Source organism: Gorilla gorilla, chromosome 4 (genome assembly GCF_029281585.2).
Source record: "Gorilla gorilla gorilla isolate KB3781 chromosome 4, NHGRI_mGorGor1-v2.1_pri, whole genome shotgun sequence".
Classification (NCBI taxonomy): domain Eukaryota; kingdom Metazoa; phylum Chordata; class Mammalia; order Primates; family Hominidae; genus Gorilla; species Gorilla gorilla.
The window spans coordinates 16,298,493-16,313,300 of record NC_073228.2 but is presented as its reverse complement, the minus strand read 5'-3'; the positions used below and the strand labels follow the sequence as shown (position 1 = coordinate 16,313,300).

Sequence of the window (14,808 nt, the reverse complement as noted above, 5' to 3'; positions counted from 1 at the left end):
TCTCAGTCTATGCAGTCTGTCATTGATCGAAACATCAACATGAGGTGCATGACTATAGTTCCTTTATTCCCACCTCCTCATAGGATCCACTTACTGAGATGTGAGTGAACGGGACTATGTTAAAGGACAAGCCTGACGGACTGCATGCTGCCCCATCCTGGGGGGTGCCAGAACCACGCCGTGCAGTCACCCGGGAGCAGGCTGCACAGGAGCTGTCAGCATTCAGGCTGTATTCTAAGGACTCTCTCCTGGAGCTTCCTTCCCCTCTAGCCCTCGAAGGAGCACATGCACCTGGTCCTTTGAGCATAGCACTAGGCAATCCACCCTGAGCCAGGCCCAGACCAGGAAGGCACGGCAAGAACCAAAGCTCACCTGACATTGGCTTTATCCACTCCCATCCCAAAACTAATGGTTGCAACAATTACAGGGACCTTCTCCTCCATCCAGTCGTTCTGCACCAGCGTTCTTTCAGAGGCCTTCAGCCCTGTAAAGGAGGGAAAGATGGAGAAGGGAACTCACATTTCCCTTGGGTTTACCCAGGGTCTATTTTGGGTTTGACACTGTGTGCTAGGCACTTCACAAACCCTGAATCTTTCACTTCCCAGCTGTCTGACCTTAACATCAGGCGCTTAACTTTACTGAGCCTCAGCTGACAGGCACAAAGACCCTAGCCCATGTGTGGCACAGAGCATTTGGCAAAGGTTAGGGCCATGATTCAAGCCCAAGCCCATTGGCCTCCAAAGCCTGTGCTCTTCCTACAACACCATTACCTTGGCTTGTAAAAACGTATCACCTGCTGCTGGGTAGGCATACAGTGGGAAGAACTCAGGAGTCACAATTCTCATTTTAGACCTCATTCATGTCTAGACTCCTTTTAGGGGATTTAAGTGAATCACTTTAGCCTGCCTGAGTATCTGCAATAAGATGGTGGGTCACCTGATAACCAGGATCTGTAAAGAACAAGAGACCGGCTAAGAAGCCTCTGAGGGTGAAGAGACTCAAGTGGCCTGGGCGCCCCTTACCTGCATGGTAAGCCTTGGCGTTCACACCCCTGCAGCTGAGCTCTATGGCCAGCTGTTCACAAGCCTCTCTAGTCCTGCAGTACACAATGCCGCAGCCAGATAACTGAATGGGGAGATGCAGGAAGAAAATAAGCATAGCAAGAACAGAACAATAGGCCCAGTGTAACGCACCCTGCTCTAAAAGCAGCTCTGTGTTCCTTCTCTCGTCGGCTTCAGTCTCTTCTGAGGCAGGACACCCAGTAAGGCTCTGTCACTTTATAAAAAGCAGGACCAGGCTGGATGCAATGGTTCATGCCTGCAATCCCAGCACTTTGGGAGGCCAAGGTCAGGGGAATCACTTGAGGCCAGGAGTTAGAGACCAGCCTGGGCAACACGGAGAAACCCCGTCTCTGCTAAAAATACAAAATTAACCGGGAGTGGTGGCGCATGCCTGTAATCCCAGCTACTTAGGAGGCTGAGGCAGGAGAATCGCTTGAACCCAGGAGGCGGAGGTTGTGGTGAGCCGAGATCGCGCCATTGCACTCCAGCCTGGGCAACAAGAGCAAAACTCCATCTCAAAAAAAAACAACAGGCCAAAAGCTGCTCAAAACTCAATCTGTTTAACTTCTCTGCCTCCTCTTCATGAGCTTTGCATGGGTCTGCAGAGGCATCACACAGACTGGCTGGCTGCTTGCCTTCCACAGGATCCAGAACAAGGAAACCCTGGTAAGGAGGACAATGCCAGGAAACCAAAGAGACAACTCTTTTTGTGCACAAGTTTTAGGAAGCCTGGCTGAGAAAGCTAGAAAAACCAAAGGTCTTAGAAGACCAATCTCCATCTCCATCACATCACACCCCACTGCTCTAACAGCTGCTTGGCCTCCACCTCAGTGCCTCACCCCTTTATCGGCCTCCTGTCCAAGAGCCTTAAGGCAGAAGTCCTTCAGGTTCCCATAGGGATCAGAAATCAGTTCCTTGAATTGCACATCATAGAAGAGGTTGGCCCGGAAGCAGGGAGTCTTGAAGATGGCAACTGGTTTCTTCAGGTGCAGGGCAGCAAACACGTCCTCTTGGACCTGTGGGGTGGCTGTGGCGGTCAGAGCCACACAAGGGGCATGTCCCAGGCGGGAGCGCAGGGCACCCAGACGCAAGTAGTCAGGACGAAAGTCATGCCCCCATTGGGAAACACAATGAGCTTCATCCACCACCAAGTAAGACAGCAGGTGGCGGGACACCAGGGAGTTCAGGGTGGGCTGGAAGGAGGATGAAGCTGCCATCTCTGGGGTGATGTACAGAATCTTGGTCTGGGGCTTTTCTCGCTCCAGGTCAGCAAGCAGTTCCTTCCTTTCCTGTACAGAGAGCTTCGAGTTCAGGGAACTTACTCGGACCTTTAGGGTTAGCAAGTGGTCCACTTGGTCCTAAGAGAAGAGAAAGAGGCTGTAACTGGCCCTCAGGACTCAGGTAAACATCACTGCAAGTCCCTGGAGGATTTCCCAGTCATAAACTGTCCTCCTCCCACCCTCCAATATATCTTCTCTTTGCATAGAAGTAGTAGAGGTTGAATATCCTTTATCAAATGCTTGGGACCAAAGGTGTTCTAGATTTCAGATATTCCTGGATTTAGGAATATTTGCAGATTGCATATACATAATGAGATCTCTTAAAGATGAGACCCAAGTCTGAACATGAAATTCATTTTTTCTTTCACATATACCTTATACATATAGCCTAGATGTAATTTTATATAATATTTTTAATAATTTTGGCATGACGTTGTGCACATGTACCTAGAACTTAAAGTATAATAAAAAATATATATTTAAAAAAATAATAATAATTTTGTGCATGAAAAAACAGTTTTGGCTGAGTTTTGACCGCAACCCATCACATGAAGTCAGAAAGGTGTGGAACTTTCCACCTGTGGAATCACGTCAGCACTAAAATTTTTTGGATTTTGGAGCATTTCAGATTTCAGATTTTTGCTTTAGGGATGCTCAATCTGTATGGAAGGTGAAGTGGTTTAGAGGACAGGCTCTGAAGTCAGACAGACTTCAGATTTAGATTTCATCCTGGCTCACTTAATCGCCACATGCTCGCTGGCTGTTTCTCACCCTCTGAACGATTTATACAATTCTATCTAATAGCATTGTTGTATAACTTAAAATTTACATGAGAGGTGAAATTAACGTACGTAAGCCAGGCGCGGTGGCTCACACCTGTAATTCCAGCGCTTTGAGAGGCTGAGGCGGGCAGATCACCTGAGGTCAGGAGTTCGAGATCAGACTGACCAATATGGTGAAACCCTGTCTCTACTAAAAATACAAAATTAGCCAGGCATGGTGGCGCATGCCTGTAATCCCAGCTACTCGGGGGGCTGAGGCGGAGGTTGCGGTGAGCCGAGAACGCGCCATTGCACTCAAGCCCGGGCAACAAGAGCAAAACTCCATCTCAAAAAAAAAAAAAAAAAAGAAAGAAATTAATGTATGTAAAGCACTTAGCACAAAGCCCGGGACCTGGTGAACATACACCAAGTTATTACTGTAGTTCCCTGTCTCTCTACCTTCCTTCATGGCGGATGGCTCTTACCCACACAGCCACACTTCCTCAATTCTGATTCTATCAGCCCATCTGCAGGCCTTAAATAGTCAGAACACCTGTAGAGCAGATGTTAATAAGGTCCCAGCCAGTTTCTCATCTTTTTTTCTGTTTCACATACTGTGCCCTTACCAAAATAAGCAGGACACCAGGGATTCCCCGTATCAACTTAGCTATCTATCCATCTGCAACTTCTGTCCCAACATCACGAGTGCACGTGTGTGTATACATGAGACTGAGTGTATATGTGTGTACAAATACAGTTTCATACTCCTCCGAACAAAAAAATAACAAAGGAGGGTGAGGGACCTCAGAGGCGTCATTCATAACCTCCCTGAGTGATATGCACCAGTGGAGAACACGACATTGGGGAAATACAGAAACCCAATATAGCGAATGAGATAGGCAAATCATAGAAAACAAGAGGCGGGGCGGGTGTGGTGGCTCACGCCTGTAATCCCAGCACTTTGGGAGGCCGAGGCGGGCGGATCACTTGAGGTCAGGAGTTTGAGACCAGCCTGGCCAACATGGTGAAACCTCATCTCTACTAAAAATACAAAAATTAGCCAGGTATGGTGGCGTACACCTGTAATCCCAGCTATTTGGGGGGCTGAGGCACAAGAATTGCTTGAAGCCGGGAGGCAGAGGCTGCAGTGAGCCAAGATTGCACCACCGCACTTCAGCCTAGGCGACAGAGTAAGACTCTGTCTCAAAAAAAAAAAAAAGAAAAAAGAAAAAGAAAAGAAAATAAGAGGCAAAAGACCAATAGAGAAGTGAAATTTTCAGCCTCAAAAAACCTTCCCCAAATCTTTTTGGGCTACCATCTTCACTGCCCTAAGCCTCACCTGAATCAAAGCAATGAGAGGAGAGACTACAATGGTGATGCCTTTGGCCAACAGAGCAGGGAGCTGATAGCATAGGGATTTTCCTGCCCCTGTGGGCATGCACACAAAGACGTCCTTGTTACCTGCAAAAATACAAGACAACAATATCTCAGTGCTTCCTGCCTTTTCATTGAAGTTGTTGAAAATTAAATGAGAATGTAGGAAAAGCACCTAGCAGAGTGTCTGGCACATGGGAGGGTCTCGATGTAATCCTAATTCCCCTCCTGTCCTTTCTATGAAAAAGGCAAGGATCCTGGGAAACTTGGATACATGCCCAAACCATTTCTAGTAATGGTTAAAAACAAGATTTAAAAAGTCTGGGCCAAGCGCAGTGGCTCACGCCTGTAATCCCAGCACTTTGGGAGGCTGAGGCAGGCAGAGCACGAGGGCAAGAGTTTGAGACCAGCCTGGCCAACATGGTGAAACTGTCTCTACTAAGAATACAAAAATTACCCAGGCATGGTGGCACGTGCCTGTAATCCCAGCTACTCAGGAGGCTGAAGCAGGAGAATTGCTTGAACCCAGGAGGCGGAGGTTGCAGTGAGCCGAGATCGCGCCACTGCACTCCAGTGTGGGCGACAGAGCAAGACTCTGTCTCAAAAAAAAAAAAAAAAAAGAAGTCTGAGTCTGCTGTGATATGGATGATTGAACTAAACAGCCATGAAAGCAGAGTACTGCTAGATGAGTGGGTACATCTGTGTAGACATGAGAGGACATTACTTAGAGAGCTTTTGTTTAGACATGTATCATTAATATTACATTGCTGCTCCTCTTGGCAACTTCCATTTGTCACCGTATCTCAGGTTTGTAACATTATTACTCTTTCCTTCTCTATCTGGGACCATGGCCACTCAACCTTCAACAAGGGAATTACCTAGGAGGCCAGTGACCGAGTTAAGTTATTCCTGCCACCCTCACTGTTGCTGTTCGTTTGTGTGTACAAACGAACAATAATGAGAATCTGAAGTGTTTTCAAAGACCGTGTGTAGATCTAGCTATGAAATATAGACCAGCTGGGTGGTTCTGCCATTAAAACTACAAGCTTTGGGCCGGGCGTGGTGGCTCATGCTTGTAATCCCAGCACCTTGGGAGGCCGAGGTGGGAGGACTGCCTGAGCCCGGGATTTGGAGACCAGCCTGAGCAACGTGCCAAGACCCCATCTCTAATTAAAACAAACGAAACTACAAGCTTTGACAACTCTAAAGATTTCCAAATCCAGTTATGGACCAAAGGTGAGGCAGTACGAAGGGTGAGGAGGAGGGTGTTCTGCCGCAGCGTTATGGTATAGCCAGCATAAATTTAACGGAAGGTAGCTTGGTAATGTTACCTTTTACTACAGCCATGGTCGCACTCTCCTGTAAAGGCGTCTTAAAAGAGTCAAACCCAAAGACCTTCTTCAGCGTACTCCGGACTCGCCGCTCAGGGTCAAAAGGAAAGGTGGTATGGTGGCTGCTCATCTTAGCCAAGAACAGTGGCCAAAGGTTAAGGCAAAGGTAGTAAAAGGTTGCCACGAGAACCCTCTGTTTTGCATTAAAAATACAGATTATTTTTCTGTAACAATTTGCTATATTACACTTAAATAATGTATTATTTTTAAGTAATAAAGCTGAAGGTGAACTGCCTCAAGCAATATATTCCTGAGTAATTAACATCTCCACTTTTACGCTCAATGAAAATAAAAACATTGAACTATTCCAGGCCATGGTATAGCACAGAGCTAGAAATCAGATCAAGAGAAGAAACATAAATGTCTTCAGAACAGTTTGGAGAACGGGGAACCGTTTTCCTAAGATCCACCACCTGCTCCTACTTCTATAAGCGCAACCACGACGACCGTTCTTCCACCCCGGGACCCCGACCCCCTTCTCCCGTCTTCCTGAGCCCAAGATCCGCAATTTTCTCTCTTGGCTGGCCGACACCTCCCTCTCTTCACCCTAAGATATCAGAACCGGCCGTGGTCCGCCCAAGAATTAAAGGCTGCTGGCTGGTTCCGGAACTCTTCGAAGACCCCTATACACAATCCCAACTCAGAAAAGCCAAAGCGCTGGGAATTCAGCTTTAGGCAGAACTCACGCAATCTTATATCCGTCGCGCAGTGATGACGTATCGCGAGCGCTGGCATGAGGGCAGAGCCAGGAGCAGGAAACTGCCGTTTTGATTGGTTTCCAGTGTGGCGCGGGGTCTCCTGGGATCCGAAAGAACCTGCCTTTCCGCCCGGAAGTCGGCGTCTTGAGTCATAGGAGTGAGCCACGCCGGGGCTGTGGGAATAAGATGGCGGGGAAGAAGAATGTTCTGTCGTCCCTCGCAGTTTACGCGGAAGATTCAGAGCCCGAGTCTGATGGCGAGGCTGGAATCGAGGCGGTGGGCAGCGCGGCTGGTAAGGCCTAAGTGCGAAGCTGGAAGGGGGAATCGGGTGTCTGCCCGGAATGCTGTACCCTCGCTGGGCGGGAGGGAACAAGATGGTCATTGTGCTCCAAGCACCGGACCCTGAAGAATGGTCCAGGGTCCGGGGTGAGATAGAGCATTAGAGACTGTGGACTAAGAATGAAAAATCTCCTTCCCGTTATTTCGATTAATTTGCCTAAACTTACTGAAAGACTCCGTGGCGGTTATAGTGATAGACAGAGGGACGGACGAAGAGGGAGCGGCTGCTCAGCCACTGCCTGTTTCCCCTGGGCTCGTTGTTTGATGAGGGAGAGCGATAAGTAAAACATACATGGAAGATGGTAAAGATTGTGTTCGTTAACTTTATAACTTTTAGTTAGGAATGTGCCCTAAACACATCTTGGAGCTTTTAAAAACAAACGTATCTGATGCCCAAAGTGAGAGAACCTAATTCGGTAGAACTGGGGTAGGATGTGGGCATTTGTGAACTTTTTAAGGATCCCAGGTGATTTTTCTTATTTTGTGAGTTTTTAAATCCTAACGGTGATGTTCTCCTCCTCAGGTTGAGAAGCACAATGTTAGATAATGGAAACAGATTTCTTTGGGAGAATAAAGAACAAGTTACCTAACAACATATCTGGTCCTTAGCTTCCTCATCTGGAAAGTGAAGGGGATTGGGTTAGGTTAGGTACTTCCATGTTTTGTGATTTTGTGTGGTCTCTTCCAGTCAGAAAGTTCTCTGATGGTTTCCTATAAACACTATAGTGTTTATCTAGTGTTTATAGCATTAGAAACAGAATTTAGTACTCGGTTTTGTTCCCTGACCTTTTAATGATTTTGTTCAGTAAATGCTGGCCTTCTCAGAGAGCCGAATCTGGGCCTATTGTCACTTAACATGAGATTTAGGTTCCCTTTGTATCTTCAGAGATAGTCTTGCCCACTCAAATCTCTGGACATTTTTTCTTACATTGTAACTCTTGTTTTTTTTTCTTGCTTTTTGTTTGTTTGTTTGTTTGTTTTTTAACCTTTCAGAGGAGAAAGGCGGATTGGTATCTGATGCCTATGGGGAGGATGACTTTTCTCGTTTAGGGGGTGATGAAGATGGTTATGAAGAAGAAGAAGATGAGAACAGTAGACAGTCGGTAGGTAAATCTCCCAGATCCAGAGCTACTGAAAGCACAATTTCATTTGTCAGATTTTGGAACTGTGCCAACAGTGTTCCATTTCATGGTTAGCTCCATCCCTTGCTCTCCCCTTTTGTTTTAGTATTAGTGGAAGAAACTGGATTGGATATCAGATCTGTTTGAAAATGTATTTTCACATGGATCATTTTTTATTAATCTTTGAATTGAAATTTGGGGGAAAAGATAGTGGATTATTTTATTTAACCCAGATATCAATGGGTGATTTATGTTGATTTTTCCCTGTTTAAATGATTTACTCCATTTATAGCAGGCATTCATCCTAATTGGTGTATCATTTATATCTACAGTCAACTCTGCATTATTTTTAATCTTGGTTAGGGCTCATTTAAGTCTTCTCAGTTTATTAACAAAATAAGAAAGGAAAATTCGTTTTCACCTGCTTTTTCTTTTTTTTTTTTTTTTCTTTCTGAGATAGGGTCTCACTCTGCTGTCCAGATTGGAGTGCAGTGGTGTGATCATAGATAGTTCACTACAGTCTTGAACTCCTGGGCTCAAGTGATCCTCCCACCTCAGCCTACCCAGTAGCTGGGACTACAGGTGGGCGCCACCATGCCTAGCTAATTTATTATTATTTTTTTTTGTTGGAATCTTGCTCTGTCGCCCATGCTGGAGTGCAGTGGTGCGATCTCTGCTCACTGCAACCTCCACCTCCCGGGTTCAAGCAGTTCTCCTGCCCTCAGCCTCCTGAGTAGCTGGGATTACAGACACCTGCCATCACGCCTGGCTAATTTTTGTATTTTTCACAGAGACGGTTTCACCATGTTGGCCAGTCTGGTCTCTAACTCCTGACCTCAGGTGATCCACCCGCCTCATCCTTCCAAAGTGCTGGGATTACAGGCGTGAGCCACTGCTCCTGGCCAATTTTTAAAATTTAAAAAAAAATTTTCTGTAGAGACGGTGTTTCACTGTGTTTCCCAGTCTGGTCTCAAACTTCTGGCCTCAAGCAATCCCCTGCCTCACCCTCCCAAAGTGCTGGGATTACAGGTATGAGCCACCATCCCTGGCCTTCTTAACTTCTTTCTTGACATTTTATTTGGCACTTTTTATAATGGTGCCTTTAGTTCTTGATCACAAATCTTGCCTGAAGTTCAGTAGGTGCTGGAGAAAGGAGAACCTGTGCTATTATTAACAAGAAAGGCTTTAGACACATAATCACCTGAGCAACATGAACCAGAATTTAAGTTTGCAGAAAATGCAAGGAATTTGAGGTTGGTGCTTAGCATAAGACAGGCAGAGTTGAGTCTAGATGTCAAATCTGACTGCTTAGCAACAGTTTTAATTAAATCACTTAAAATATATTATTTGTTTGAAATTTTTGTTACATGTTGGTATGTAAATGTTAGCATTAAAATTCTTTCCAGCCAAGCACGGTGGCTCATGCCTGTAATCCCAGCACTTTGGGAGGCTGAGGTGGGCGGATCACGAGGTCACGAGATCAAGACCATCTTGGCCAACATGGTGAAACCCCATCTCTACTAAAAATACAATAATTAGCAGGGCATGGTGGTACGCACCTGTAGTCCCACCTACTCGGGAGGCTGAGGCAGGAGAATCGCTTGAACCCGGGAGGCGGAGGTTGCAGTAAGCCGAGATCACGCCACTGCACTCCAGCCTGGGCAACAGAGCCAGACTCCATCTTAAAAAAAAAAAAATTATTTCCACAACAAATAGAAATGCGTTTTGTACATTATGCATTTTGGGAGATACTTTCATGCCTTTAGCCCCATCCATTAATACTGATAATTCAGAGTTGACTGAAATTATTCAGAAAAGTTTTGCAAGTTGTTTTCTGACTTTTCTGAAGTACACACATTCTGGCTTAATATTCATAACTCTTTAGTACGTTTACATAATGTGTTTTTGAAGTGTTGTTTCATATTTGCTTTGCTTAGAATTTTCATCATGTTTAAGCTTCATTTCATATTTTAGTAAAATCCTCTCATCAGATCTTATTGTAGAGATTCTGAAATGTGATTGTGTTTGTCTGAGCTCCATCTCTGTTTATTTGGCATGACTGATTTCATTTTAAGGAGATTATGGAGATTGCATTTAAAGCCTTGGACTCACTGACACCTTACAGGACAGTTAAGTCTCCAAATCATGAGTCTAGTTTGTTCAAGTCTCTCGAGTGGTATTTATATTAATATATGGAGTGCTGTGTAATGTTTGGGCTGAAATGTAGCTTTGTTGAAAATAGTAGTTTCAAATGAAACCATTTTTTCCTGGGTATTTAGTTAAAGGCTTCTGTGCATTGGGAGTGTTCTGGGTAGTGGAGGTGACATGGATTTAGCCGGCTAATAAGGTAGCTGGTCCAGCATCTGCTCCTGATCTTTGACCTTCATAGCATCAGCGTTAGCGTTCAGTGGAATGGCGGGCTCACTTTGGAGAATGCCTTACCGTGTGTGATCCTTTGTGTCAGGCTGACCTCATCTGGATAAGGAACAGGACTGGATAGAATGGATCACTGGCAGTTCTGTGAGCACTTAGGTGGAGGCAGAGCCCACTCAACTGGGACTCCTGAAAGGTTGGGCATTACCCTTTAGTCCTGCCTTTCCCAGGTCACTTGCTCAGGTTGTTTGATGCCTACCTTCCTGTGTTGATGTTAGTGCAAATGCTGGTTGAGGTGCTGCGATACAGCTGTGTGTAAGCCTTGGCACTTGGTGTTGAACACTGTTAGAGTAGGTCTGAGTCTGATGTACATGTGTATATGAAAAGGAAAGAAGGCTCATAATCCTGATTTGAAATAACTGATACTTCAGTGGAAACACGATGCCTGTTTTATTGTGTGGCCTGATCTTACTCTTTCCTAAAACATATTGCAAGCTTTCTCCATTTTTATATATGTGACTTTTAACTCGGGCGTCTTCATTGATGTGGACTGTCTCACCACTAAAGTAACTTGACTTTGAGCTGCTGATGCTTTTTTGTTTTTTGGTTTTTTCCCCTCCAGAATATCTCTTTTTCCCCTTGTTTTTCTCTGGTTCTGAGTTATATGGTAGGGGAGGGATTCTTAGTGGGATGACCCCAGCTGGGTAAATGGGCTGTTTGCTCCGGCCCCTAGTTATGCATGTGAGACTCCTCAGGCCCGCTCCTTTAAGCTTAATCCTCTAAATTCTTTGTCTTGTAGGAAGATGACGATTCAGAGACTGAAAAACCTGAGGCTGATGACCCAAAGGTATTTGGTGTTGGCTGTGGTGGGTGGCTGGATGCAAACAAGGTGTTTGAACATTATGGCTCAGTTCGTGTGTTTGGTCAAGATCCGTCCCACTGACAAACTGTGCAACTGTGTGGACATTTTCTGGGATAAAATAAGCTTTATAAAGAAAGAACCTGGAGACGACTCAGGAATGAACAAATCCTGAGACACATTGGATTTCCAGCCTTTCAGATTGTGCCATATCTTCTGACTAGAAAGGCGAGAGGCCTGGCTGAGTCCAACAACCCACTTGCATTCTGCATCCCAGATGGGGCTTTAAGTGTCACTGCCCTGCAGGTGGATTAGTCTGTTTCTAGACTCAGGAAGGTGTAAGGGCCACCTCGCGTGCTTTGGGTTCTCTTTAGTCATCTAGAAGTGAACAAGAGGCTGTAAGAAGGTCAGACCAAAATGAGGCCTCTCCCCAGCTCTCAGGGATGGTGGGTCTAATTCTCATTTTCCTAGGGGTGTGTCCATCCACTTTTGGGCAAGCTGTACAGAATGGTCTTTTTCGGAACAACATAACTATTCTCATGGTTTCATCCTGGTAGCAGCCAAGAGTAATTTGTAGCAATTCCTATCACATTCCATAATGATCTGTTGTGAAGGTTAAGACACCCTTGTGTTGGTTAAGCTGCTGTGCTGTGCATTGGCCATTAGAAATGTGTACTTGCTGAAGAGTCATTTTTTATGAGGAAAAATTTCCCCCCTGTACCCCCAAAGAAAAAGACTTAATTCTATCACTCTAGACCCGGGGAATAAGGACCCGTTTTGCAGTTAAAAACTGCTTTGAGGCCAGGCGCAGTGGCTTATGCCTGTAATCCCAGCACTTTGGGAGGCCGAGGCGGGAGGATCACTTGAGGTCAGGAGTTCAAGACCAGCCTGGCCAGTATGGTGAAACCCGTCTCTACTAAAAATACAAAAATTAACTGGTGAGACTGGTGGGTGGTGCACACCTGTGATCCCAGCTACTGGGGAAGCTGAGGCAGGGGAATTACTTGAACCTGGGAGGCAGAGGTTGCAGTGAGCCAAGATCTGCCAGTGCACTCCAACCTGGGCAACAGAATGAGAATCTGTCTCAAAAAAAAAAAAAAAAAAAAAAAAAAACTGCTTGAAAACCAGCTGTAACTTTCAAGATGACCTAGTAAAATTTAGGAAATTTATGCCCAATTATAATCTAAAACAGTAATATTCTTGAAAATGTAGTGTGAGCTGTTCCATATTTGAGCTGATTCTGTGATTGGATAGAACTGTATGTAGCCACTAAAATCTTGAGAGGTTGTGAGTGAGAAAGATAAGAGTGTGTTTTACCAGGAAAGAAAGTTTTGGCACCAGCATGCAGCAGGGAAAAAAAAGAACCCCTGAAAACTGTAAATGCAACCTGCTTTCTATGCTGAGTGGAAAACCTGGAACCCAGGCCTAAGAACTCGCCCTGCCTGAGAACTGGCAAGATGGTATGGGCAGACCCATGGCCCATAGTTCAAAGTCAGTCACAGCTCTGCTCGGGCTTGCAGAATGAAAACACTTAGTAGTGATAATCTTCTCTGCCTAGTATTTAGGGTATATAGGACTTGGAGCCTGCATGTAAAACAAGCCCAGGGAGCTGTTAAGTGTTTGGGTTTCAGTTGTGGAGGGAAGGGAGGATCTGGGTCCTAGAGTCTTTCTGGGTACAGTTGCAGCCTTTTCTTAGGGCTGGAAGGCCTCCTGGGGAAGTTGGCTGGAGAGGAGGGTACATACACTTAACGGTTACCCCTTCTAAAATACTGTAATCCAGGCAACAAATCCTTGGGGAAATGACAGGGCTTTGTGAGTCAGGGTAAGGGCCACATGAAAAACAAAACAGACTTTACTACTGTCTAGTAGCAGTCACTAAAGAACGGGGTGGGAGGGACCCAAAAAAGGTGAAGCTGGGAAGATTGTGGAAATGCCTTTTGTACTCAGGCTCCCCTTCTCAGCCCCACATCACGGCTGACAGCCTCGTCATTCCTGCCTGCTCCTTGACTGATGTGCTTCGCTGTTCCTCATTCACTCATGTGCATTTCAAGTTTTACTGTGGAATGAAAAGTTTTCATGGAATAATTTCTGTTCCTCTTGAGGAGCCCTCAGAAATCAGAACACAAAATCCAACCCTCAAAGTCACTTGATTTAGTTCTTTTGGAGGGTGATGGAGAAGGGTTTAGATGAAGCTTGCCAGCTTCAATGTTCTGCAATCCCCAGTGGCTGCCAGGCCTTTAGGAGTCCTCATGGCATCTCCAAGGACTACAAATGATCCCCAGCATGAGTCTTCTGTGATACTCTTATCTTAGTCCTGGCCCTGTCATCCTTCTGCTTGAGCTGGCCTCAGACTCTCTTCCACATAGCAACATGTACCTCAAATCCAGAACTTTCTGGCATATTTACATTTTATTTTTATTTATTTATTTTATTTATTTTTTTGAGACAGAGTCTTGCTCTGTCGCTCAGGCTGGAGTGCAGTGCTGTGATCTCGGCTCACTGCAACCTCCGCCTCCTGGGTTCAAGTGATTCTCCTGTCTCAGTTTCCCGAGTAGCTGGGATTACAGGTGTGAGCCACCATGCCCAGCTAATTTTTTGTATTTTTAATAGAGACAGGGTTTCACCATGTTGGCCAGGCTGGTCTTGAATTCATGGCCTCAAGTGATAGGCCCGCCTCTGCCTCCCAAAGTGCTGGGATTACAGGCATGAGCCACTGTGCCCAGCCCACATTTTTTAAAATTGATGTGTAACAATATTTTTTATATTCAAAACCCTTAATTTTGAACATTCTGCTTTAAGCATATGAAGTTTTTTTGTTTTTGTTTTTTGTTTTTTGTTTTTTTTTGAGATGGAGTCTCCTCTGTCGCCTGGAGTGCAGTGGTGCCATCATAACTTACTGCAGCCACAACCTCCCTGGCTCAATTAATCCTCCCACCTCGGCCTCCCAAGCAGCTGGGACTACAGGTGTGTGCATCACACCTAGCAATTTTTTTTTATTTTTTTGTAGAGAAAAGGTTTTGCCATATTGCCCCGGCTGGTCTTGAACTCCTGGGCTCAAGTAATCTGCCCACATTGGCTTCCCAAAGGGCTGAGATTAGAGGTGTGAGCCACCAGGCCCAGTGCACATGAACATAGGAAGTTTCTAACAATAGAATATGTTACAAGTGTGGATCTTTGTTAGAAGTGTTGTTTAACAATTAGATTACTGTCATAATTGTCGTCTCCACTAGATGGCATCTCCTTTCTACTTTGGTTTTTTGTTGTTTTTTTGTTTTGTTTTGTTTTTGAGTAGGAGTTTTTCGCCCTTGTTGCCCAAGCTGGAGTGCAATGGCGCAATGTCAGCTCACTGCAACCTCTGCCTCCCGCATTCAAGCCATTCTCCTGCCTCAGCCTCCCGAGTAGCTGGGATTACAGGCACATGCCATGTCGCCCAGCTAATTTTTGTATTTTTAGTAGAGATGGGGTTTCACCATGTTGGCCAGGATGGTCTTGATCTCCTGACCTCGTTATCTGCCCACCTCAGCCTCCCAAAGTGCTGGGATTACAGGCAT

General features: G+C 45.4%; 2 protein-coding genes across 31 annotated transcripts in view; one reads left to right on the top strand and one right to left on the bottom strand.

Annotated features, from left to right (window-relative positions):
- Nucleotides 1–6,674, bottom strand: part of RECQL5 (RecQ like helicase 5) — a 40,519-nt gene extending 33,845 nt beyond the window's left edge. For 8 of the 25 annotated variants that reach the window (XM_055388899.2, XM_055388898.2, XM_055388903.2 and 5 more), the window contains exons 1-6: nucleotides 6,424–6,565; nucleotides 5,808–5,951; nucleotides 4,442–4,563; nucleotides 1,901–2,419; nucleotides 1,023–1,125; nucleotides 373–484 (exon numbers count right to left, since the gene is read on the bottom strand). In XM_055388899.2, coding sequence (XP_055244874.2) covers nucleotides 373–484; nucleotides 1,023–1,125; nucleotides 1,901–2,419; nucleotides 4,442–4,563; nucleotides 5,808–5,937 — 986 coding nt within the window. In that variant the 5' untranslated portion in view covers nucleotides 5,938–5,951; nucleotides 6,424–6,565. Of the gene's footprint in view, nucleotides 1–372; nucleotides 485–1,022; nucleotides 1,126–1,900; nucleotides 2,420–4,441; nucleotides 4,564–5,807 lie in introns of all 25 variants that reach the window. The other 17 variants (XM_063706088.1, XM_063706089.1, XM_063706091.1 and 14 more) reach the window with 7 other exon arrangements.
- SAP30BP (SAP30 binding protein) overlaps nucleotides 6,654–14,808 on the top strand; it is a 40,836-nt gene continuing 32,681 nt past the window's right edge. For 3 of the 6 annotated variants that reach the window (XR_002006017.4, XM_019027278.4, XM_055388923.1), the window contains exons 1-3: nucleotides 6,693–6,857; nucleotides 7,898–8,007; nucleotides 11,198–11,245. Coding sequence is in view for 5 of the 6 variants with exons in the window: in XM_019027278.4 (XP_018882823.1) it covers nucleotides 6,752–6,857; nucleotides 7,898–8,007; nucleotides 11,198–11,245 (264 nt within the window). In the remaining variant the exon portion in view is untranslated. Of the gene's footprint in view, nucleotides 6,858–7,897; nucleotides 8,008–11,197; nucleotides 11,246–14,808 lie in introns of all 6 variants that reach the window. The other 3 variants (XM_004041024.5, XM_063706093.1, XM_055388921.2) reach the window with 3 other exon arrangements.